We start from the raw sequence: 24957 nt of genomic DNA on the forward strand, positions 1-24957 counted from the left end.
CATTTTCTACCAAGGTTTCTAAATACACACTGGAATTTAATCTAACTGTCACAGATTTTCAATTAATATAATGTGTGTGATCATGTGGAAAGTGGCCAGGTTAATTAATTGTAAGGAACTGCTTCAATTAGAAACCATGGGTGCCTGCTGCAGAGTGTAGTAAGGAGAGTTACCAAAAACAGCCAGAGGTTGTACAGTATTTGGTAAGGAGGAACTGTGTGTGTGAGCTGATCACTTACAGTTAATAACCCTCAAGGTTTTTGTAATATAAGATCCCAAATGACAAGATGAAGAGCGTCTCTATGACAAACACACAGTGTATCTGAAAGTGTTAATGGGCACCATGTAGGAACACCATATCAAAGTCACAGGAAGAATTAGTATGGATCACAGGGAATCAGACTGGCCTTGATGATACCAGTGTTCTAGCAAGGTATTTCTTGGTAGATTCACCTTGAGAAACAGAAATAGTCCTCAGGCTTTAAACTTTATGAATGTTAGGCAGTAACACATGGTTGTGTAGATTACCATACTACCACTAACTTTTCTCTTTTGAATTATGACCCTTGCATGATTTTCACTGCCACAGGTGGGGCCACGGGTGGGGAGGGGTCTCCAAGGTGTTTTTCTATGTTGCCTTCACCAAATGATGGGCTGTACGTCCTGGAAGTAAGATCAGGACTTAAATTTCAAATTTTAGTTACTCTCACTAGATTCGCAAACCAACCTGGTTTGGTAGAAGAGATTACAAAATAATCCTAAAAGAAGCCATTAACTCATCTGAACTTGACTAGGGAGCGAATGAACCTGGTATACTGAAATGTTAATAATGACAAACTGAAAAATATGAAATACCTACAAAATAATGAGGAGATTGCAACACAATGAGCACATATACATGTGTGCCTCATTTTATGCAACTTAGATATTACATGAAATAAATTTGTTATCTTAATATTTTAAATGGACCAAAGACGACTGCTATTTAAAGAAATTCGGTAAACAGATCTTTTTGTAAAGATAGTAAATCATGTTGTTTTGTTTTACAAATCATTTAGTCTATTTTGCTTAAAGGAAGGCACACTTGTATTACACTAAGGGAAAAAATCAGGTAATAGGGTTCCCCTTTTTACATAATACGTAATTTCCAATATAGTAAGACAATGATAAATGAAGATGGCTAAACTGATCTGTATAATTAAACACACAGCTAAATCTATCAACAGAACTTTTGATCTAGCACTTGCAGATTATAATTTAAATAGCACCACTGAAACAGCTTTCAGGCTGAAACTTAAACATCATCAACGAGACCATTTTATTTTAGAAAGTGATTAGGCACTCACATAGGTAGACATTAAGCATTCCTAATCCTAAATAATCGTATCTTTTGGCACAAACTTTTCAGTACTGTAAACAATATTGTGGTTAACTTTGGCTTTAAAAAGCTAGCCTATATTTAAATGCTGAAATGGAATCTAAATACTTAGTTAAATGATAATAATGATAAAAAATAAAACTACATTTAGAGATGAGTACCTCTAAAATCTCGTATGTATTACCAAATGTAAGTCACAACGGTCAAAAACAGCTCCCAGCTGCCATGCTTATCAAATTTATGCCTTACTTGAGGAATGAGTAATAGAATACTTTATGTATTTTTCTGACTTTTTCACCAATAAGGAAGTGAGAACTTTGATGAAAATAACACTGTTATGCCATTCTAATACAACCCCCTCTCCGAAAATTGCTTAACATTAAACAATAAAAAAAGCAAAGCCACTTAAACTCAAAGCCTCTTCCACCATTCATTTTCATGTAGTCTCTAGAATTTGATGTATCAATGTTGTGAAGAGACTCCAGGAAGGATGCTCTGAACGCTGGGCAGCAATAATAATACAACTCCTTCAGACAGCATAACTGACTGATTTGGAGTTAATCTAAAGAGAAGAGGAGAAAGCCAGGAGCAACAGAAAGCTTGTTTTTGACAGAAAAGAATATGAAGGACAGACACAAATCATGAACACAGGAAATAAAACTGTATTTGCTAGTGTCAGAGTTAAGAATATTAGCTGCAAGTCCATAGATGAAGCACTATGACCCTTACTTTTAACTATGTTCATTTATATGGCTACCATATACTAATTTCCTTCAAAACTGAAAGTTTAACAGCTAAACTTTAAGGAAATACACTAGAGCTCAAAAAGATCTACTCACTTAGATTCATCATAAGGCGTTTTACAGATACAGTAAAGCTTTGTGTCCTTCTTAGTTTCCTTTGAGGTAGTAGAGATCATTTTCTTCTTCTTGGACTTGGAGCTTGAGTCTCTTTCCTCTTCTCGCTTCCTCTTCTGGGAAGACACAGGCAGCGTGGCCGTGGCCGTGGCCGTGGCCTGGGGGCCTGAGTGCTGCGAGGGAGGCGGAGGTGGAGGCGAAGGCGGAGGGGCAGGAGGTGCAGGAGGTGCTGCAGGGGGAGTGGCAGCTGCTGCTGTGGCCTGCACTATTTCTTTTTCTTTCTTAATTTTCAGGTCTCTCTTGAGCTCTTCCTATTGTCAATTAAAGATAATACAAGACTATCATTTGACTTATGTAAATGTATAACATGACCTTACCAGAGGATGTTACGTTTCGTCCCTTGTTGAAAGTAGCTCTGCAGTTCATCTTAATGTGAGGGAACTGTAGTAATTCCAAACACCCAAGTTCTTAGTATACCTTTAACCCAATTAAAACAACTTGAGCCCTAGGTGGTGCGGCTATGTGGATCGAGCGCAGCCTGTGAACCAAAAGACTGCTGGTTCGATTCCCAGTCAGGCATATGCCTGGATTGAGGGCCGGGTCCCCAGTTGGGGACCTCTGAGAAACAACCAACTAATTTATCTCTTCCATGTTCCTCTCCCTCTTTCCTCATTCCCTTCCCCCCTCTCTAAAAAGTATAATAAATAAAATCTTAAAATAAAACAAACAAACCCCTCCAAAAAAACTCAAAATGAAAGGGAAGATGGCAATTGGGGAGGTGCCAGCTGTCCTCAAAGGAGATCTGACAGAGCAATGCACAAGTGTCTAACAGGCAATGCGCACTCCTGGTTTGCCCCTTTTGTGAATGGATTGTTTCAGTCATGGCTCAGGATGTGATTTCAAGTGTCCTCCCCCGCTGGCTGCTTTCTTCTTACTACTCACCTTCTGTGTCCTCAGAGTGAGACTGCACATGAACTGAACATGACACTCAAACTTACCAGCCCAAAGCAGAAACGAGAGACAGATGTGTCTTGTTTCTATGCCGCTATGTCAAGAATTTAAGGCTGCAGGGAGTGCACTTTCTTATTACAGATTTTGCCATAAATTAAAGTCTTTACTTTTTGTTATGTGAAATACTTTACAGACACAGCTCTGCTAGCCAGTGCTACAACTTATTCTGAGAAAAATCACTGTGACTGGCATCCATGAACAAACTTGGTGTAAATAAACCATACTTATGACCAAGCTTTTAAGCAAAATAAATATCCTAACAAATAAACCTGAATGGTTCTGGTTTAATAAATTCAGATAGTCTTGTAAATGAGAAGATAAGCTCTGTGACTTTTCAACAGCCCTTCTCTATTTAAAAAGAGAGTATGAACTTTTTCCTAGGGAAGAAAGTATATCTTGCATTTCATTTTCATAATTAATATGGGTTTATAACATAATGAAATGACTGTAGAAAAATCAAGTTCACCAAGATGGTATAGGAGGTACATACTTTGACCCTTTTGATCCCCCTTTCAAGAAAACACCAATGATAGGGAAATATAAAAAAGAAAAAACTAAAAACACATAGCCATGCTTGAATGCCACAGAAATGTCTCTATGGAACAGAAACACAAGACTATGAGCTTCTGCAGGGCTCCAGATTCAGAAGCAGGAAGTGGTGGCCTGACAAAAGCAACAGGAAGAAGGGGACTCAAGCTTCCTGTGAGGTGGGCAACAAGCAGGCTCCCTCCCTGATGTTAATGTGTGGCGGGGGCTACAGTGGGCTTCAAGGGAGGAAACAAAACAAAATCCCTTTCACCTAAAATACCAAAACAAAACCAAATGAAAATAAAACATGTAATGTGAAAAAAGACCATCAACAAAATCAATAACCAAATCTGAACTCACTCATATGAAATTAATTTCATACAATTTGATAGAAACTTTATAATACACATGTCTGAGATATTCAGAGGCCAGTGAAGGTATAAGTTCTATAAAAAATGAGTGAATTATTTTATCAAGAAGACAAGCACAGGGAAATGGAGAAGGGATGAAAAGGTGGAACACAGAGCATTTTTAGGGCAGTAAAACTATTACATATGATACTGTAATGACATGCCTCTGTATTCTGTATGTGGTATGGATATATGACATTATGCCTTTGTCAAAAGCACAGACTGTATAACACGAAACTTGATGTGAACTGTGGACTTAAGTTAATAGTAATATATTAATTTATATTACTGATGTGCCAGTACTGGCACATCAATTGTAACACGTGTACCACACTAATGCAAGATATTAACAATAGGAAAAACTGTGGGAGTGGGAGAGTAGTATATGAGAACAATCTACTGACTACATTATTTGTCTCTAAACTTAAAACTGCCTTAAAAAATAAAGTCTATTTAAAAACTGACAAGCAGAAATGATGTAAGAACAGGTAGATATAAAGAACTAGTCACACATCTTAAAAATAAAAAATAAAATCATTATAATGCTGAATATTTTCTTAAAGTATAATTTTTCGTCCTCAATAGACAATGCAGTGCCAGAGAGAACCATAACTGTATAACGTTCACAACAGTTATAACATTTCTAAGTGGCTGCATAGTACATTGAATGCAGAAAAATGTTCGGCATTGTTTGTCTCTAATGTGACTGTTTTGTATAAAATGTGTTTATATAAATACAGAGTAATATCAACAAGGTATATTCTAAAATTATTTTAAAATGGTCATCTTTGTGGCCCTGCCTGGTGTAGCTCACTGGATTGAGCGCGGGCCTGCGAACCAAAGAATCGTGGTTTGATTCCCAGTCAGAGCACATGCCTGGGTCGCAGGCCAGTTGCAGGCAGGGGACACACAAGAGGCAACCATACAGTGATATTTCTCTCCCTCTCTTCTTCCCTTCCCCTCTAAAGATAAATGAATAAAATCTTAAAAAAAAAAAAAGATCTAAAAAAAAATGGTAATCTTTGGGCAGTCTAGACTTTTAATTTTTAATTGTTGGCTAAAGGTAATTGCTTTGAAACATAATGTAAGTACTATTCTGTAACCTGCACTTTTCACTCAAACATTCACGAGAATTTCCCTCAAAAAATTAAAAACAAAAACAAAAAAAGCAGCACTAATATATGCACTGTTTTGATGAAGTGTTAGTACACTGTGTGGATCCTCTGAAACATACTTAACGCAGTGGTTTCCAGCTGAGGCTGGGAACAGTACCTCAGGAGGGCATTTGGGGATGTATGTGGAGGGGACACAATCAACTCCTTTGGTTGTTACAACAAAGGGAAAGCTACTAGCGTTTGGAACCCAAAGCTAAACCTCCTACGGAGTGTAAAAAACTGGCCTGGTGAACGGGCCCCAGTGCTCCAACTGAGAAACACCCGATTACCAATCTCTTCTTTGTGGACTTTGGGCCCGTTCTGATTCCAGATTTTTGTTGTGATTAATACTCATTATGTCCTTGCTCATGTATTTTGCCTACTTGTTAGATGGTTCTAGAAGTAAAATTGTAGCTCAAAGACTATTCATATTTTGAAATGTTCTCTAGAAATACACTGTCTTTTCTCTAGAAAAATAGTATTTTCATTTCTTTCATTATTAGGTTGAATATTCTTATGTTTATTGATATTTAACATTGTTAGATTTGAAAAATGCTTATTTATGTGATTTATACTACTAGATTTTTTTAGATTTCAGCTTTATGGAGATATAGTTAACAAAACTGTAAAATATTTAAAGTATACAACACTGTAGTAATCTGATTTACATGTATATTGTGACAGGATTCCCCTCACCTAGAAAATCAGTGTTATCTTTTGCTGATTTAAGAGCTCTTTAAATTTTAGGAATAGTAACTTTGCCATAAATGTTAACATTTCCCCCATTTGTCAAATGTTTTACAATGCTGTCTATGGTATTTTTTTCCCCTCATGCCATCTTATCTTTTTCCTTTGTGGCCTTGGAAATCTGTGATGCCTGGGAGTGACTGTTCTCACCCTAATATCACAAACATTATAATCACGTTTCCTTGTTATTTTTGTGGTTTCCTTTTTTAGACTGAAATTTTGATCTATAAAATATTTCTTAAAGTGGGAGGGAGTGTATTATATATTGCTGCTTCTGTGAATTTGCTCTTTTGTTTACTACACCTTGACAATGTTTGTAGTTCTGACATTGATAACTACCTTAATTCTCTCATAAATTTTTAATAATTTTTCTTTTGGGGTTCTGACATAATAGTATCATGCACGATAACAACTTTGTCTTCTTTGATCTTTTCTTGGCTTAACATATCAGCTAGAATTTCCAGAGACACTAAATAATAATGTCTGTTTTTCACACTGTAATCTGGTTTCTGACGTTAGTAGGAAGATTTCTAACATCTGAGGGTTATGTTGATTTTGGAGCTGATCAATATTTTAATATTTCTCAGTTTCTTAAAAGGCTCTTTTAGGGATGCTTTATGTAGCCTCCTTCTCTTTTAAAAAGCTATTTAAATATATTTGAATAAATGTTTACTTTCATTTTTCAATAAATTCCTCAAGTAAGCAGAGAAATAGCAATGATTGCCAGATAAGTTCCAAGGCCAGGAAGAAAGGTGGTACTATTATTTAATGGGCACACTTTGCTTTTCATTCTTTCAACATTATTTCACAGTTTCTGTCTAGCTTTCTCATGAAAGTTGGCTCCTGATAAGTTCTGAAAAGACTATGTCATAGAGAATAAAAGCTATTCCCAAGAGACTTTGCAAATGTTTTACTCAACTCTTAAGAGTGCCCAGTTTAGAGGTTACAACATTCATTTAGATACAAAATCTCTAAGACATGTCCCACAGCTTTTTACTAAATATATAAAAATGTAAATTCTAGAAATCAAGCTGAAATTTTAAGTTTAACCAAAATTTCAAGGGAAAAATAATGCAATTATATGCTAAAAAAAACTGGACATGGAAGGAAAGGGAATACCTTCTTACCTGTACTTCAATTTGTAGATCTTTGTCCAAGAGAGCTCTTTTTTTTAGAATTTCAGCTTTAAGTTGCTCTTTGTGTTTGAAGAGCAGGGCAGAGAGCTTGGTAGCATTCTGTTTGCTACGTTTCTGTTCCACACTCTCTTCACGCTTTCGTTTTTTTGCTGCTTGTTTTTCTTCTTTATCTATCTTATCCAAAATATACTTCATCACCTGGTTACAGACAATCATTCTAGAGAGAAATACACAACCTATGTAACACTGGGCATTTCACTCTGCAGGGCATTAACATTTTTGATGTCTCTACAGGTGATATACAAACATTCAGTGACTGTCAAGCTCCAAAGAGTGATTCAAATCAGCCATTAGAACTTATTTGTGCTGGGTTCTCATTTAATTAACTTCAATTGAGGTTAAAAAAATATAAACTCAGAACCTGCGCATTTGTATGCTAAAGAGAAGAGAGTGATATACAATGAGACCCTTTACTGGGTTATGAACATCTCTCCCTACCTTTGATTCTCTTCTCTTTCAGCTGGAGTCATGGTCTTTTTCTGTTTTAAATGTTCTATTACAGCATTATGTTTCATCACCACCTTCGGGACAGAACAAAATCCAAAGTGCATATTTTATAATGACTACAACTTGGTACACAGATAACAATAGAAATCTGAGCATAAATATGTTTCCCAAAGAAGGTAAGAATTTTCTACCACAACACAAATAAAATTAGAGCTATATGGTCTGGGTGCTTACCACATATTGACAATGCCTCATTTATTCCTCATAACAATGAAAGGTAGGAATAATTTTATAGAGAGATCCTAAGACAAAATAAGAACTATATATGTAATTCTAGCCCAGCCATTATTCTCCAAAGGCCATGTTTTTAACATTGTGACATTAATTTTAAGGATTCTCTCCGTCCCTATCCTGCAGATAGGCTAAAGATAGATATTACAATATATAAATGTCACTTTATAGACTATACAGTATTAAGATCTGAGTAATAATACATTTTAACATATTATATATGTTAATTTTATAATTCTATTACTATAGATCTTTTAAACTCTTTTACTATTTAAAAAGTGCTTCTAGCCCTGCCTGGTGTGAGTCAGTAGACTGATTGCCAGCCTGAAAACCAAATGGTTGCCGGTTCAATTCCTAGTCAAGGCACATGCCTGGGTTGCATGCCAGGTCCCCGGTTGGAGGTATGTGAGAGGCAACTGATCGATGAGCCTCTCATACATCAATGTTTCTCTCCTTCTCTTTCTTCCTAACTTCCCCTATCTCTAAAGATAAATAAATAAAATCTTTTTAAAAAAGTGCTTCTAATAATATAATCATCAAAGTTACACCTGGCTGGTGTAGCTCAGTGGATTGAGCGCGGGCCTGCGAACCAGACAATCGCGGTTCGATTCCCAGTCAGGGCACATTCCTGGGTTGCAGGCCAGTTCCCTGCAGGCCAGTTCCCAGCAGGGGATGCACGAAAGGCAACCATACATTGATGTTTCTCTCCCTCTCTCCTTTCCTTTCCCTCTAAAGATAAATAAATAAAATATTTAAAAAAAAAAAGTTACTAAGAGACTAAATATTAATTACTGGAAACACTATAAAGATGACAATTATGTGACATGACAGAAGTACTAGTTAACATCACAACAGCAACATTATAATATGTAAATATATGAAACCAACATGCTGTACACCTTAAATTTACACAATGCTGTGTCAAATACATGTCAAGAAAAACAAAAGTGCTTCTACATATACCACCTCATTCAATCATTACAATGACCTTGGGTGCTGGAAAGAGGGAGTTTTGGTGAGGATACGGCTAGAGGACACTGGTGAATTTCAGGGGCTGTGAATGGGAGACCCAGGGACTGAATGCAGGTCTCATGACATGGGAACACTTGAAATTCACACTCAAAACTCCTGACTAGTGCCAGGCGGCGCATGCTGTAGATGCAAAGAAAACTTTTTATAGTAATGTTATACATGTGATTTCATTTTAAGTAGAATAAATCTTACTCATCTAAACTCTTACTTCACTAAGATGCTATTGCGTAATACCACTTTACATGTAAGTCATGGAATAATATTTAATACTTACAAAGGTGTGGCTAGAAATGCAAATGAGTTTAGCCAGTCTATAATTTACTTAGTCTACATGCAAACTAAGGGATGACAACTATAAATAACTTCAAACAAATTGCTGTGAGGCCTGCGTGGGTTTAAAGCTTCATTAAACCTTCCAGTTTTCTATTAATGATACTTCAACTCCTAACTCCTCCATTCTTTCCATCTTAGTTCTCCCAAAATACAGGTAGTTTTTCTAATAAGCACTAACTACTGCCAACAAAGAGTTCCACACCATAATACTCATTTGATATTTTTGGTCAAACCAGTGCTGCTTCTAAAGTGAAACATCAATGACTTCTGTCTCATTTAGGAAACCTCATACAACCAAACACTAAGTCTAATGCACAGCACAATAATTCAAGCTACTGAACATGCTGCTTTTACTTAATAACTTTACCTGTTTCTGAATGATTTCACTTTGATTAGAAGCTTGGAGGGTGTGTTCCCGCTTAATTTCTATCTGTTGCTGTTTCTTCTTTTGCTGCTGATCCCTGAGTTGCTGAACCCTTTGCAACTGCTCTTGCACACTGGCTGCCTGCACTGTAACCACATTCTGAATCTGGTGAGTCTGCACAGGACTGCTTTGCTGAATTTGAATAGGTAACTGAAGTTTGATTTGCTGGGGCACACCACCTTGCTGAGCCTGTATCTGAGCCACAACCTGCGACTGGATCTGAGAGAGAACCTGGACTTGTTGTTGCAGCTGAGGCACAGCAATGACTTGGGGCTGTGGCTGCTGTATTTGTAGCTGAGGACGGGATGGGGATGAAACAGTAACTTGACTTAACGTCTGTCCCGATGAAAGAGTTTGAGGTGAAGACTGTACCTGGGGTTGTGACTGTGGCTGGCCCTGGGAAGGTATCTGAAGAGATGTATGTGGCTGAATTGGAATCGGTTGTGAGGTTGTAGTCTGAACCTGGGATTGCTGACCAGGAGACACCTGGGATGGAGTTGATGGACGTATTCGAGCCTGCGGTGGACTTTGGACACAAGCAGGAGGCTGTCCTTGGACATTACTTTGAGGCTGACATTGTACTGCAACTTGGGGTTTGGATGACTGTGCTTGGGTGGGTTGTGCTTCAGAAGGAACATGGGATGCAACAGTTGTTTGGGTTTGAACTTCAGGCTGAGGCTGAACTTCAGGTTGAGCTGGGGACTGGGGCTGCGCTTGGGGCTGGGGCTGAGCTGAAGGCTGAGCAGCCTGTGGCTGGGATTCCGGAGGATTCACACTTGATGACTGCACTGGTGGCAGGGTTTTGGCTGGTTGCACCTGTGTCGGGGGTGATAATTTACTCTGTCTTTGTTCACTTGTACCTATGAGAAAGAAAATCCAAATAATTCTATTATTCTATAAGAACAAAAGACCAAGATTAAAGAAGAATTTGAAGGGGATTTTCTAAAGGTGAAAACTCTGTATTTCAGTATAAAAGACTGATGCCTTAAAGGCTCCATTTAGACAAACTTGGGTTAGGAATCTTTGAAATTGGGAAGTGTGGGCCCTGTTTTATGGCCACCGTCTGCACACTTTGTTGACTCTCCAGATAGCTAGTTTCCAAAGTAAGGCTCAGTCTCTGGAAATCAGCCAGGCCTTTTGGCCCAGGCAAGTGCTCACACCCTCATTTTGCTCCTACAGTGTGGTGGCAGTTAGTGATGGCAGCTTGCAGAAAGCAAACAAAGTGGTTCTGAACCTGCAGCTCGCACTTTCAGTTTATGAGCTGGATCTATACACCCACCCACCCTAAGATTAACTCCATGGTTCAACCAGTGCCTATAAGGCTTCCAAGGGATGTGAGAGTAGTTATTAAGACGATTCTACCCCCTCACATCCCTTTCTATGTATTTTATGAAGGGTGAAGGTGAAAGAGTTTGTAAGAATAAGAGATCTTGTTGAGCTGTTGTGAGGCTGACCAGCCAACTGTTAGGCTTACTGGCTTGAGGTATATGCCTCCCAAGATGAGCACTAATCTCTTATTCCCTCTGCTAGCCCAACAACTTCTGGCAATAACAAGCAGTGCTGCCAATAAACCCAAGTTCTACCTGCTGCTGCGGTGGATACAGTGGTGGTGGTGGTGGTGCTGGCTGTTGTGGCTGTTGTTGCCAATGGGGTAAAGAGGAATCGCTGAACAGTACCATTTGGCATCGCAGCTTGCATCAGCTGCTGTCCTGGACCTGGAAGTATAGTCACTCCTTGAGGTATCAACTGCAACTGTCCAGTAGTTTGACCTTGTCCTTGAATTACTACTGTCAAACCTTGATTCCCACCCTACGGAAAAAACACATAACATGTAAACAGAATTCAAAGTATCAATCTGTAAGTATACCATTTTTATGTTAGAAGACAACATAATGAAAATATGTCTTTAAATGTCTATGGAATGACACCATAAGGAATTCAGATAAGCTAAAATAAGAATATTTATTTAAAAAGACTGATGCTGTTTATTGGAAGAACCATAAACCAACAACCCAGAGTGTTCTGGTCCACACTCTCCAAATGGACAGTCAGGAATCTGTCTGTAAGTAATAGCACTCCTCCAGATCTAAATCATCCAAATTTTAAACTACGATACTCCTCCTTATCCATGGTTTTGCTTTCTGCAATTTCAGTTACCCACGGCCAACTTCTGTATGGATATATTAAATAGAAAATTTAAGAAATAAACAATTCATAAATTTTAAATTGTGTGCTGTCATGAGCAGTGTGATGAAATCACGCACTGACTGCTTCAAGCCCCCTGGACCAGGAATCACCCCTGTGCCCAGCTCATCTTGCCTATGCTGCATGTACTCCCACCATTAGTCACTTTAGCAACCCTCTTGGTTATCCATCAACTGTCTCACTACTACAATGCTTGCGGTGTTCAAGTGACACTTATTTTACTTAATAATACCCCTAAAGCACAAGGGCAGCGATGCTGGTCATTCAGATATGCCAAAGAGGAGCCGTAAAGTGCTTCCTTCGAATGAAAACGTATATATGTGTATAGGAAGAACATAGTAAATACAGGGTTTGGTATGGTCCGTGATTTCAGGCATCCACAGGGGTCTTAGAATGAATGCCCTATAAATAAAGGGGGTGGGGGGACTACTATAAAGACACTGAAGTGAAATGATAAAATCAACAAAAAATTCTGATTTTCAACATTCTATATTCATACTGTTTTATAACTTCGAAGCACCGTTACACATACTGCCTGCCTCATGTGAGTTTTCTCACAATGAACTTGTGACTTTGTGGATTAAGATGAGAAAATATTACTATGATCTTATTAGCAGTTAAGAAACTCAAGTCACAAAGTTCATGCTCCTTGCCCAAAGTTAGAGAGCAAGTTAAACATGAGATAAAAAGAGGAACCCAGGTCTGCCAGGTTTCCAATATTGACCAAATTATCTAAACTTAGGCTTTCAGACCTGGAAAGCAAATACCAAGTCAAGAGGGTCACTAATGTCCAAGCAGCTACCAACATGGGAACCAGGAGTTAAAACTCTGCATGTACTGCCTTCTTCTGTCCAGGCCTTACTAATCTGGTATCCTTAACTACCAGCAACACATGAAGGAGAATTAGAAAGCAAAAGCAGAAACAACCCGCCACAAATTCCCAACAGCCAAACTTTGTGCTACAAAATTCATGTATGAAATCTAAAAAACACATACTTTACTCATGAGTCCCTTATCTACTCTTGCTTTTCGAAATGATTTTTTGTATACATTCAAAAATACTTAAAACACCAAATAAACATCTGTAACACCAGGCTTCAGGTCATCATTGCCAGTATCTAAGAAGCACCCCCATGTGACCTGTTCTGATTTTTCTTCCTTTCTGTTCCCTAGAGCAACTACTATTTTCACTGTGATGATAATATTGCATTCCTTCAGAGTATTACTACTCACATACAGATCTTTAAAGGTTCACAACTTCAGGAGCATCACCCACAAAAAATACGAGAATGGCACCCCTGCTAGATAAGCAATGCAGTAGCTCTGTAACCCTACACAATATGGCCACTTTTGCCTGTTTCTGAATTTTATGCAAATGGAATTGCAATTTAAGTTTGTTTGTAGGATTATACTAGAATTTATTTATCTAACTGATCATACATGGACATTTGGGTTGTTCCCAGTTTTCACTCCTGAACAATGCTGTCATGGACATTCATCATGCGGTGCTCACACCAACAGACCCTCTCTAGGGAGTACACCTGGAAACAGAACCACCGGGACCCAGGGCACACACATCTTCAACTTTGCTAGGTAATGTCTACTTTTCCAAAATGGCTCAATGAATTTATACTACTGCTACCAGTTGTACACAAAGGATTCATTCTGTGCTGTGTCTTTAACTCTTCATTTTGTCCAGCATTTTAATTTATACCAATCTCTTATGTATATGCCTTTCGAAAGCATTGCCCTCATTACAATAAAGTTCAGCATTTAGATGTCCTTTCTTCTCAAAAGGGAGAGCTGTTGTAGCTCTCCCTTTTTTTACAATGAGCTACTGAATTTTTCTTCTTAACTCATATTAATTCTTCACATATTCCTTGTTTGGTTGTATTTATACTTTCTCATTCTTTTCACTCTCTTTTATAATGTAGTTGAATTCACTAAATTTTCATCTATGGGCAGTGTTTTCTATGTGTTTAATAAAGCCTTTTCGACACGAAAGTTATGAAGACTGAGTGAGGCAGTGTCTAATCTCATGGTTTCCCATATATATTCAATTGTCCCAGCACCATTTACTGAAAGTGTCCTTTCCTCAATGTTCCGCAACACCAACTCTAATATATTACAAGTGTCCACATAGGCATGGATCACTTTCTGTACTTTTTTATATTGTTCTGGAGGTCTACCTATCCTTGTTTTTATATCTTGCTCTATTAATTAATGAAGCATTATACTATGTTTTGATATCAGGTTATTACATAAAGCAAATCCTACAGTTTTTCAAAAGTATGATAGCAATTCTTAATCCTTTGTATGTCCATATAAATTTAAAAAATCAGCTTATCTCCCTGGCTGGTATAACTCAGTCAACTGAGTGTGGGTCTGAGAACCAAAGGGTTGCTGGTTTGATTCCTGGTCAGAGAGCATGCCTGGGCTGTGGGCCGGGTCCCCAGTGGGGGCGGTGCCCGAGGGGCAACCACACACTTATGTTTCTCTCCCTCTTTCTCTCTCCCTTCTCCTCTGTCTAAAAATAAATAAATAAAAAATTTCAAAAAAGCTTATCAAGTTCCACGGGAACTGTATTCAATCTATTAATTACTATTAGAATAATTGATTACAATATTGAGCCTTGCAAGGAAGCAACCTGATGTACTCAGATTTTATTTTTCCCATGGAAATGGGTCAACCAATAAAATTTTGGTGGTTAAAAGGGGTGGAGAAAGGTTATACCCTTTCTCATTGTTATAGCTCATGGTCTAAGGATACCAGATAGGTAAGGCTTATCATATACTACCAAGAAGTATTTTTGTTTAACCCTAAAAAGCAGCCATATCTTACTTAAAACAAGTGCTTTTTTAGTTTCTGAAAATAAGTACTCTTTTAAAGTTACAACAAGAATACGATCACCTCTAAAGTTAAAATGATGGTGTGTTACTTACGTGGCCCTGTGTTAACTGAGTGAGCTGAGCCATGGTAAGCTTCACCTGTCCTTGTTGGGGGCGAGGGGACTGCGATGTCGAAGACTGCAGATTTGCAGTGGATGTTCCTGAAGGTAGTCCTTTCTGCCCAGGTGTAGAGGAAACTGTATTAGGGGCAGAGATTGCAGTGGAAACGGGCTGACCTCTGATGATCTGAGTCACCACTTGCTGAGGAGTACCTAGGCAAACAGCAAAGCATCACAAATATTTATAGGCCCTTAGCACTCTTGAGTTCAAATATTTTAACACTTCATTCAGATGAATGTATTCTTTTCAGTTTTCAAGAAAGCCTGATGGGATGCCAACAGCTCAAGGATGTGTTCAGACATAGAAGTGTGCCCAAAGGATTCACCTTGTTGTCAGTGAGCAAGTTTTCAGTCATATTACTGACAACCACCTCCAGTTCCTGCTATCGGTAGTACAGTGGAAAAGCCATTAATATTTTTCCTGTATGTCTAAAGCCAAAATGACAATAGGGAAAACAGAGAATAATATGTAAAATATACCATTTATAAGGCTGCCTTTCCTTAGGAATAGAACATTAAAATAATATAAAATTAATTCATGTGAATCTTAAATAAAACACAACCTGAAATATTCTGGGTCAATTATAAACAGGCTTTTCCTACAGCTCTGTGTCAGATAGTTTGGGAGAAGCGTGAGGGGAAGGACCACTATATTCTTGTCTTACTGCGCTTCTTTTTGATGAGCTTCACAGTTGACACCTTTTTTTTTTTTTTAACAAACTGAAGTCAAGACGTGCCACCAACAAAAAGATTATGATTTGCAACATTTGCTTTATTGCAATGGCTTGGAACCAAACAAGCAGTACCTCTTAGACATGCCTGTACTTGTGCAAAGTGCTCAAAGAATGCATTCACAGTTATTGTTTAGTAAAAACTACTGATGAGTGAAGTTCTAAAGCCTTCTAAAAACTACCATTTCTCATTTAACTTACTGAAACTGGAAGGGAGGTGGGATTCCCCTCCAATCTGTCCCCTGCAGGATGGTTGCTAAGAGTAATTATTTGGGACCTAATTTCACAAAGTACTATTCTTTATTAATAGTGAATAATGTCACATTTTTGAAGTTTGGTATTCACTTCCTTTCTTCCTTCTATTCATGTATATTTCTTTTAATGACTGGTGGTTAATATGACTGCATATATATAAAATTGAGCATATTTTGACATTTAGACTACCTTCTTTTTTTCCTTTTTAAATAATTCCATGGTGAAATCCTTGCTTATACATTTTTATGGGCTTCTAATTGTTTCCTTAGAATAAACACCTCCACAGTTACTAGGTTCATAGTAGGAACACAGCACTAACTTGAATTTTAGAAACATTGTATCAATTCATACTCCAACCATACTGAGTGCCCATTTCAGGGAACAATAAAGCCCTAGATACTGTCACTAAAAATATTTCAGCAATCAGAAAGAATATGATCACAGTACTTGAATTTCTTCAATTACTATAGAGGGTCAACATATAAAGCTGTCAAGTCATTGTAATTCATTTGTAAATTTTCTCATAGTTACTTTTTACACATTAAAGATATGTGACTAAATAGCAAAAATGAATTTTTCTGACTCTGCTGTCTGCCTTTTATTTGTAAACCTGTAAGTTTTTTCATGTGGATTTTCTTTATGCTTTTACTTATTGCTCTTGAAAGTTTTCCTGTATTCTGAGGTTAATAAAAAGTTTTCTTGTATTCTCTAGTCAGATATATCTTCCCAAGTATATTCTGAATCACAGTATATGTTGTCTATTACCCCCCCAAAAAACTGATTATCCCAGTGTCATTTCCTCATAAATCCAGTCCTTCTTGATTCAAACACACCACCTTTGAGACACAGCACATTCTCACATATAATACATTCTTGCATACAATGCATCTTGGTCTACTTTTCTTTGGTATCATGTGTCTAATTCTGGGATGGGGGCTAAAAATACATTTTAACAACTGGCAGTGCACGTTTTCCATCATTATTCTTTCTTCTAAACTTTTCTTAGTTATTCTCATCCATTCTTCAAGATGAATCAAAAAACCCGTACAGCCCGTGTAGTCAAGGGCTTTAATTTGAGAATCTGCACCTCAACAGTAAGTCATCGTACTGTAGGTCAAAGAGCATTGCATGAAAGGTTACTTTAGTTGATCACTTGGAACTGATATGGTGTCATCATAAACACATTTAACAGGATGGTAGCAACTGATTATATGATGGTCATTCAGATAATAATCCACAATACGTACATGTTACTTTTAGATTATCATCAAAATGCAATCACAAAAATTTAAAATTTTTATTACATCCCAGGAGTCTGTGGATTGCACTGTAGGAAAGGCTGGTGTAGGGAAGGAATAGGGATAAGCTGATCCACGCACACTGGAACACATATAGTGCCCACCCATAGGACCTCTCGTGACCACAACTGCTGTAACTCTTCTCATATTCACTGGGTCCTACCAGCACCACAGGCCATCTTGCTTTCCCTTTGACACGACATTCCCACTCATATTGAAGCTATATAGATTCCCACACACAAGTCAAACAGGTATTTGCAGCTACACAAGGCTTTAGGAAACAAAGGCTCTATGTATCTTGCAATCATCAATTTTTTCAGCTTTTTTAAGAACATTATCATTTATGACCTATAATTTTCCCTTTACATTATTTTATTTTTCCTTTCAGTTACCTGCCTGACATCTGTTTTTAAACAGGAATGGATATTGATTTTTTATCACTTGTCTCTGTAGCATTAACAAATCATACTTTGTTTTCTGTGATAAATCCTGCTTGGTCATCAAAAAACAAAACAAAACAAAAAACTGCCTGTAACTGTGTTATGTTTCCTATTAGAATTACACTAAATTTGTAAAATTTAGTCTTCCTAAACAGGAAAAAATTTAATCTTCTTTCCCCATGTTCTAGAACTTTTTTCTTAAAAGATTTACTTCTTTACTTATATTTCAGAGAGAGGGGAAATGAGGAAGAGAGGGAGAGAAACATCCATGTGTGGTTGCCTCTCACACACCTCACTAATGGTGACCTGGCCTGCAACCCAGGCATGTTCCCTAACTGGAAACGGAAGACCCTTTGGTATGCAGGCCAGCACTTAATCCACTGACCTACACCAGAAAAGGCTGTATAACTATTTTTCATAAGAAAAAATTGTTTGTTTCCTAATCTTTTTGAAGAATTTTACCATTAAAATAATGAAATCTAGGATTATATTTTATAGGTAATAATATGGCAAAACTTCCCAAATTTTCTTTCTTTGACATGAGTCACTGATATTTGAAATTTATAAGAATAATATATGTTTATGTCTAATTATTCAAAAGATTTAATTCCTGAGTACAGATAGTGAGAATTTTCAATGTTTTAATGCAAGGATACCTGTAAACAACTATTTTTAGATTTTTCTATTTTTAAAGTACTTTCTCATGCCTAATTTTTGAAACTACCATTTTATTATCTTTTCTAAAGATGAGATTTGCAAAGAAAAGGGGCTTATTTTAATAATATTTAACTTGTTTTCTAATCATATTTAAATTTTAATTTCCTCCTTTTCATTTAAGATTTTAAATATTTTTCTAACTTTTTGTTAAGATTTAGGAAAATGGCTTCTTTGGCCTATTATGTTCACCAATGTACTTCAATTACCTAGAGTAGGTGCTCGAGGATTAATTAAAAAATGAATTTGCTCCTGAGTTTAGCTTTGGCAGCATAGCATAGCTGCTATTTGATAATCCGTGTGAAATTACACATTTGATATTTAACTTAAAACTTACTTGTGAGAAAATATTATTTTTAAATTTCTAAGCAAGTAACAGTTATTACTATAATACTTTAATACATTAATTTAAAGCTTTATTACAAAGAATGTGGCCTAACAACATTCCACTTTTTAGAATTCATTAAGGTTTCTCACCCATGACACATTACATGACTATTTTCATGCAAATCACCCATAAATATTTAAAACCAGTGTGTATTCCTCAAGGTACAAAAATTGATATATGGTCTATTTTTGATGTACTATCTTCTGTTAATCTCATCTTGATTTCAAATAATTTTGTATTAAAACATTTCAGTGATAATCTTATTTAGTTCATGAAGATTCCAGATTGCATTTGCATTGTAACCTTTGTCTTTAAGCCAATGTAAAATGACCTACTTTGCCCCATTTGGAGTTTTCTGAAGACAGTGAACTCTACTCTTTCCAATATAGGCAGGATTCTTATCCTCCTCATTGCTCCCATCTTTCTATTTCTTTCTTTCTTTCTTTTTTTTTTTTTGACTTTTACTTCAAGTAGCTTTGCCCATCTTTTGATTAACCTTCTGTGGTGATTTGATTTTAGTCATGTTTCTCAAAAATGTATAGATGGATTTTTTCATTCATCTTTACATTCTTCAAATTTTTTTTAAATTTATTTTTTAAGATTTTATTTATTTATCTTTAGAGGGGAAGAGAAGAAGAGAGGGAAAAAATATCAGTGTATGGTTGCCTCTTGTGGGTCCCCTGCTAGGAACTGGCCTGCAACCCAGGCATGTGCCCTGACTGGGAATGAACTGGGAATCAAGATTCTCTGGTTCGCAGGCCCGCACTCAATCCACTGAGCTACACCAGCCAGGGCACATTCTTCAAATTTTAATATGAAAGCTTTGGCCTATTTACACTAATAAAGGGCTGGCACTGCCTTGTAATCTTGTTTTATTATTTCTGTTTAAATGCTTCTTAGCTGTTTTCTTGATTTTATCTTCATCTTTTAATATACGTACTGTTTTCTTAACTCATATTCTACTCCAATTATTTGAATGTATATATTCTATTTAATGGAGGTTTAAAAATATTTTTGAAAGATTTTATTTATTTTTAGAGAGAAGGAACAGGGAGGAAGAAAGAAAGGGAGACAAACGTGTGTGAGAGACACATTGACCAGTTGCTTCTCCCACACCCCCAACTGGGGACCTGGCCTGCAACCCAGGCATGTATTTGTACTGGGAATTGAACCAGTGACCTCTTGGTTCACAGGCTGGCACTTAATCCACTGAGCCAAACCAGCCAGGGCTTAAAAAAAATTTTAGTAAGCATAATTGGATCTATTTTGCAATGACAGAAATAATATCTATGAATGCATTCTATGATGTATTAGAAATTTAGTATGCTTTGAAATCTTAATTCAAATTGGTATTTTCTAGTATGTAGAGTGCCAAATACAGAGAGTATTACAGATTTCCTGGACTGGTTGTTCAGATGTAAAATGATTAATACTGGATGGAGGAATACCTGGCTGTACCATCACAGGTGTTCGAATAATTGCCTTTCCTAATGTTGACTGTTGGAGTGGTGTTCTAATCACCGTCATACCAGGGCGGATCTGAGGCCCTGTGATTACCTATAAATGACACAAAAGACAATGAATTAAAATGTTTTAAAAAAACTGAAGCATGATGGACTCAGAACATAGATCTTTAAATATTGTATGTTGGTAAACAATTCTACAGAAATGACAAAAGACTCTTGGATATTCTATTTTAAATTATATTAGGTATCAGATAAGAGAAAATTTAATTCAAATGAGATCATATGAAATTCCTTGTCATAGATACCAAGAACAGCCTACCGATTAAAAGGAAGAAATAAGACCCAGTAAAGCTCTAATCTATAATCATCATAGTTGCTCACAGAAAAATGTTGCATTCTATTTTCCCTGAGATCCAATACCTATCTGTAACCAGGATATATTAAGAGTAAGATCACAAGCCAAATGTTATTTTATAATGTAAAAGGAGACTACAAAGCATGCTATTTTCAATTTTATAGTTAGGATCAAAACATTTTCAACTCTACAAAACTTTAAACCTTCTCCATATTACTAGTGCCAAAGAAATGATATATCTAACAGTTGTACACACCAGCTGATTACAAACTAGTTATAGTGCTGTGGATTGTATTTTTTGTTCTATTTCTTAGCTACATACCAAGTCTCCTAGGGTGGTTCTTCAGTACTTCATATAAAGGAATTTTCTGTATAAAACCCTAGAAAGCAATTCTTAAGCTTCATGTACTATACTAATGAATCAATTCTTATGGTTCATATACTACACTAATGCTATTAAGTAAACAATAAACAATTCATGTATCATTTTTACTTAGAAATATAACAACAGATTTTTTTAAATCGGTACTTTGTCACAGATTATGTAAAAGGAAAGGAAAAATTAGAAGCGGGATTAACTGTGGAAAAGGTCATTCTAAAATCCTGATGTGGGTAACACTACAAAGCAAAACAAGCCCATAAAGAATTCTTACTTGTGACGTGCTTGCGGTTCCTCCAGAGCCCGAGGTATTTGGCCTAATTGTGACCGTTGCTGTCCTGGGCTGGAATGAAGTAAAGGTTTGCTGACTTGTACCTGTACTTGATGGAATGATACCCAGGACTTTCTGTTGTACTTGAACAACACCTTAAAAAAAGATAAAGAAGTAATTAACAACTGCCCTTTTAATAAAAAGCATCAGGTGTTGCTCAGCTTCTGGGGAGAAACTAGGTGTGGCACGGTTTTACAGTGGGCTACACAAAATGTGGTATCTGAGGACTGAAATCAGTGAAAAGGAAATGAAAAATGATGGCAACGGTATGATCTGGCAAATGTGAATTAAAACTCTTCACATTTCCCTTACCTCCTTGTGTTGCTGGCACATTTACAGCGACAATCTTGCTGTTTGCAGGAAGTGGCAGTTTGGTAATTACTTTTCCTGCCATAGTGACTGGATTGCCTGTAATTTGGAACGTCTGACCTGTGCTGGCAATGGTTGTAGCAGATGTGGCAGCTGTGCTGGTGGCTAATAGGGTATAAGACATTTAATAAGCTTTAGATTTAAAAGAACCAGCAACGTAGTGACTTCTGGGAAGGGCACCAATGCATGAAATGTGGTTCATTTTGTCCAAAAAATTAATTAAAAAAATAAAATAAAATAATCATCCTCTCCAATCAAAATGAACTATGTAAATGTTGAAAGTGAAATAATTTAAGAGAGGAGTTTTGTAATGTAATATTATGAATATTATCTGTAACAAGCCAACTGTTACAGCATGTTTGCTCAATCTGCTGCAGAAGAAAAACAATTTTCTGAAAAAATGTTTTATTTCAGCAGGTAATTGATTGCAAATCTTTTTCTTGAATGAAAGTAATCTTTAATTTAATCACGATTTTGTACCTGAATTTGATTGGCCTTGTTTAACCCATGTAGCAAAGGTCTGATGGAAGTTCTTGTTCTGCTGGAATGTTACTGTTGCTGGAGATCCAACTTTAGTAGTTAGTACCATTTTAGTTCCAGGTGTAACTGAACCACTTATGGGGGCCACCATAACTTTCTGTGCTGGAGAGATGGTACTAGTTGTACTGTTTGTTGGAGAAGTTGCGGAAGCTGAAATTACTGTAGGCTTCTGCTGTTCCAACCGTTTCTAGAAAAGTAAGGGAGGGAAAACATGAACCAAAATAGCTCTAAATACCATTCTGCAGTAAGTACAGCTACAGTCTCTCCCAGTGTAAGAAACTGCACCAAATTTTGAAAATACTTTACTTTGAAAAGATGCCCATATAAATTTACCCTGAATTTAATTTCCTGTTGAAAATATTTTTATGACTCTAAGTCACATCATAATTTACTAAAAGTAGTAAGTTTTTCATAATAAGTAATTAAAAGCACTATCAAGTTTTTTTCAGCCTGCAGAAATGTCCCAGCTTTTGGACTGAAAATAACAGACACGGACAAACTTACTAGACACAGGAACACCTTGCTCCTCAGCAGTGGTATTTAGGGAAGATAACAAATGATATAAACTGTGAAAGATTTATGGTTTACCATAATGTTAATTTATCCAATCATAAAGAACATGTCGATGTTTAAACATCTTATTCAATATGGCAAACCTGTGATAAACAATCTGAATATTATAAAACAATTTTCCTAGTCTTATTTTTGAGTTCAAACACTTTTACCAAAAAATACTTTGGACTATTTTGTATAGAGTGGTATAATCTGATCTTTGAGACTATACAGTTACTAAAGACAACCTGTGTACCTTTTATCATAGATTGCTGCCATTTCCTGACAGTTTACAAATGTGATGGTATAAGCTTACACAGATAAAAATAGGTGGCATGGACTACAAAGCTGGTAGCAGATACTCTACCTTCATTATTTTTTTTAATAGATTTTATTTATTTAGTTTCAGAGAGAGAGGAAAGGGAGGGAGAAAGAGAGACAGAGAAACATTGATATGTGAGAGAAACATCAGCTGCCTCTTTGCACTCTTTCAACCGGGAACATGCTCTGCAAAATAGGCATGTGCCCTGACCAGGAATGGAATAGCCAACATTTTGCTTTGTTGGATGGTGTCCAACTCACTAAGCCTAGTTGGTCAGGGCTACCTTCATTATCTCATTTAATGCTCAGACCAAACCAATATAAAGTGCTGGCATTGTGATTTAAAGATACAGAAACTAAAACTCAAGAGAGGCTGTGAAATTGGCCCAAAGCCAGATCTAGTCAATGGTAGAGCCAAGATCCAATTTCAATTCTGAAATATCTCCTGCCACTGGAAACTACTCATCAATGACATCCCACCCAATCTTCTTAGGACTTTTATATACATCCCTGATCCTGAGTAACATGAGGTATTTCACATAATTTCTCATTCCTCAGAAGAAAAGGAATTTAGTTTTGGATACTTAGATGCATCATATAATCGAAATAATTTAAAAAAGGAAGCAAAAAAAACTGAACACATATCTAGCAGTTCTTTCCGGAGGCTGTCTTCAAAATTGGACCTGTCGACTATCTTTGTAAACAAGCATTTTACAGAAGATTTAAAAAGTAAATCATTAGGTTACGTTGTAAAGATGACAAGACACTCATGAAATGAAAAACAAAACCACCAGCCAGTTTTTCTATGAATGAACAGAATCCAAAAGTACTACTGTTTCAAACTTTGATATAATTAAAGATAATGACCCTATAGTAAACCAATGTAAAAAAAAGCTAAGAATTTGAAAAAAAAGTTTTATAAAATGTGAGAGGAAAAGGTGGTTTGGAATAAAAAGCTGGTTTATATAAAATGTAATTTTTTAAGTTATGTGTAGCTTAAGTTGATGTTATTATAGACAGACAGATATCTATTTCATCTACACATCCAACATGGCCAAAACCTTTTATAATATCTCTTTAACAGAAAAAAAAAGGGGTAGTTATCTTTTATGTGCATCTGCAGGAAAAGAATTACCTTTGAAACTTACAACTAAAAAAAAACAAGAAACAACCCATTAAATTATAAAGATAATAAATCTTATTTCAAATGTTGTCCCCAAATATATATATTTTCTTTTTCTGTTTCTTTTTTAACATTTTATTTATTTATCTTTAGAGGGGAAGAAAAGGAGAGAGGGAGAGAAATATCACTGTATGGTTGCCTCTTGTGTGTCCCCTGCTGGGAACTGGCCTGCAACCCAGGCATGTGCCTTGACTGGGAATCGAACCACGATCCTTTGGTTCGCAGGCCCACACTCAATACACTGAGCTACACCAGCCAGGGCCAAATATGTATACTTTTTACAAAACTACAGCTTGGTGTATCCACAGAGCTCCTTTCAAGTAATGAAATTAAGATATATGTGAGATACACTTAAAAATGAAACCACATGAATATATAATTACTGTGCTTTCAGTGTGCATGACGTTCGCTAGAAATGTCAATTCACTGCCAGGTGGGACCGGTACCAACTCCCCCACCTGCTGGGCAGCCAACCGCTGCTGTTTGAGGTGAGCCTCCATTTGGGCCTTGAAGTCCTCTGCCTTCTTCTGTTCACTAACCTTAGCCTGTTGCTCAACTGCTTGTGCCTTTTCTTTCTCCACTCTGCAGGGAAAAAAAGGAGGAACTTATCAGAAA

The 24957-nt window shown here is 36.7% G+C and overlaps 1 protein-coding gene across 17 annotated transcripts in view; it reads right to left on the reverse strand.

The window, feature by feature from the left end:
- Positions 1–24957, reverse strand: part of BPTF (bromodomain PHD finger transcription factor) — a 137903-nt gene that overhangs the window by 18543 nt on the left and 94403 nt on the right. For 11 of the 17 annotated variants that reach the window (XM_053655507.1, XM_053655505.1, XM_053655498.1 and 8 more), the window contains 11 exons: positions 24801–24924; positions 22227–22473; positions 21690–21851; positions 21321–21472; positions 20295–20403; positions 14956–15173; positions 11392–11617; positions 9752–10668; positions 7720–7802; positions 7213–7438; positions 2218–2546 (listed from right to left, as the gene is read on the reverse strand). In XM_053655507.1, coding sequence (XP_053511482.1) covers positions 2218–2546; positions 7213–7438; positions 7720–7802; positions 9752–10668; positions 11392–11617; positions 14956–15173; positions 20295–20403; positions 21321–21472; positions 21690–21851; positions 22227–22473; positions 24801–24924 — 2793 coding nt within the window. The remainder of the gene's footprint in view (positions 1–2217; positions 2547–7212; positions 7439–7719; positions 7803–9751; positions 10669–11391; positions 11618–14955; positions 15174–20294; positions 20404–21320; positions 21473–21689; positions 21852–22226; positions 22474–24800; positions 24925–24957) is intronic. The other 6 variants (XM_037128020.2, XM_053655515.1, XM_053655488.1 and 3 more) reach the window with 5 other exon arrangements.

This window comes from Artibeus jamaicensis, unplaced genomic scaffold, assembly GCF_021234435.1.
Source record: "Artibeus jamaicensis isolate MK-2021 breed Jamaican fruit bat unplaced genomic scaffold, CSHL_Jam_final contig_1998, whole genome shotgun sequence".
NCBI classification, from domain to species: domain Eukaryota; kingdom Metazoa; phylum Chordata; class Mammalia; order Chiroptera; family Phyllostomidae; genus Artibeus; species Artibeus jamaicensis.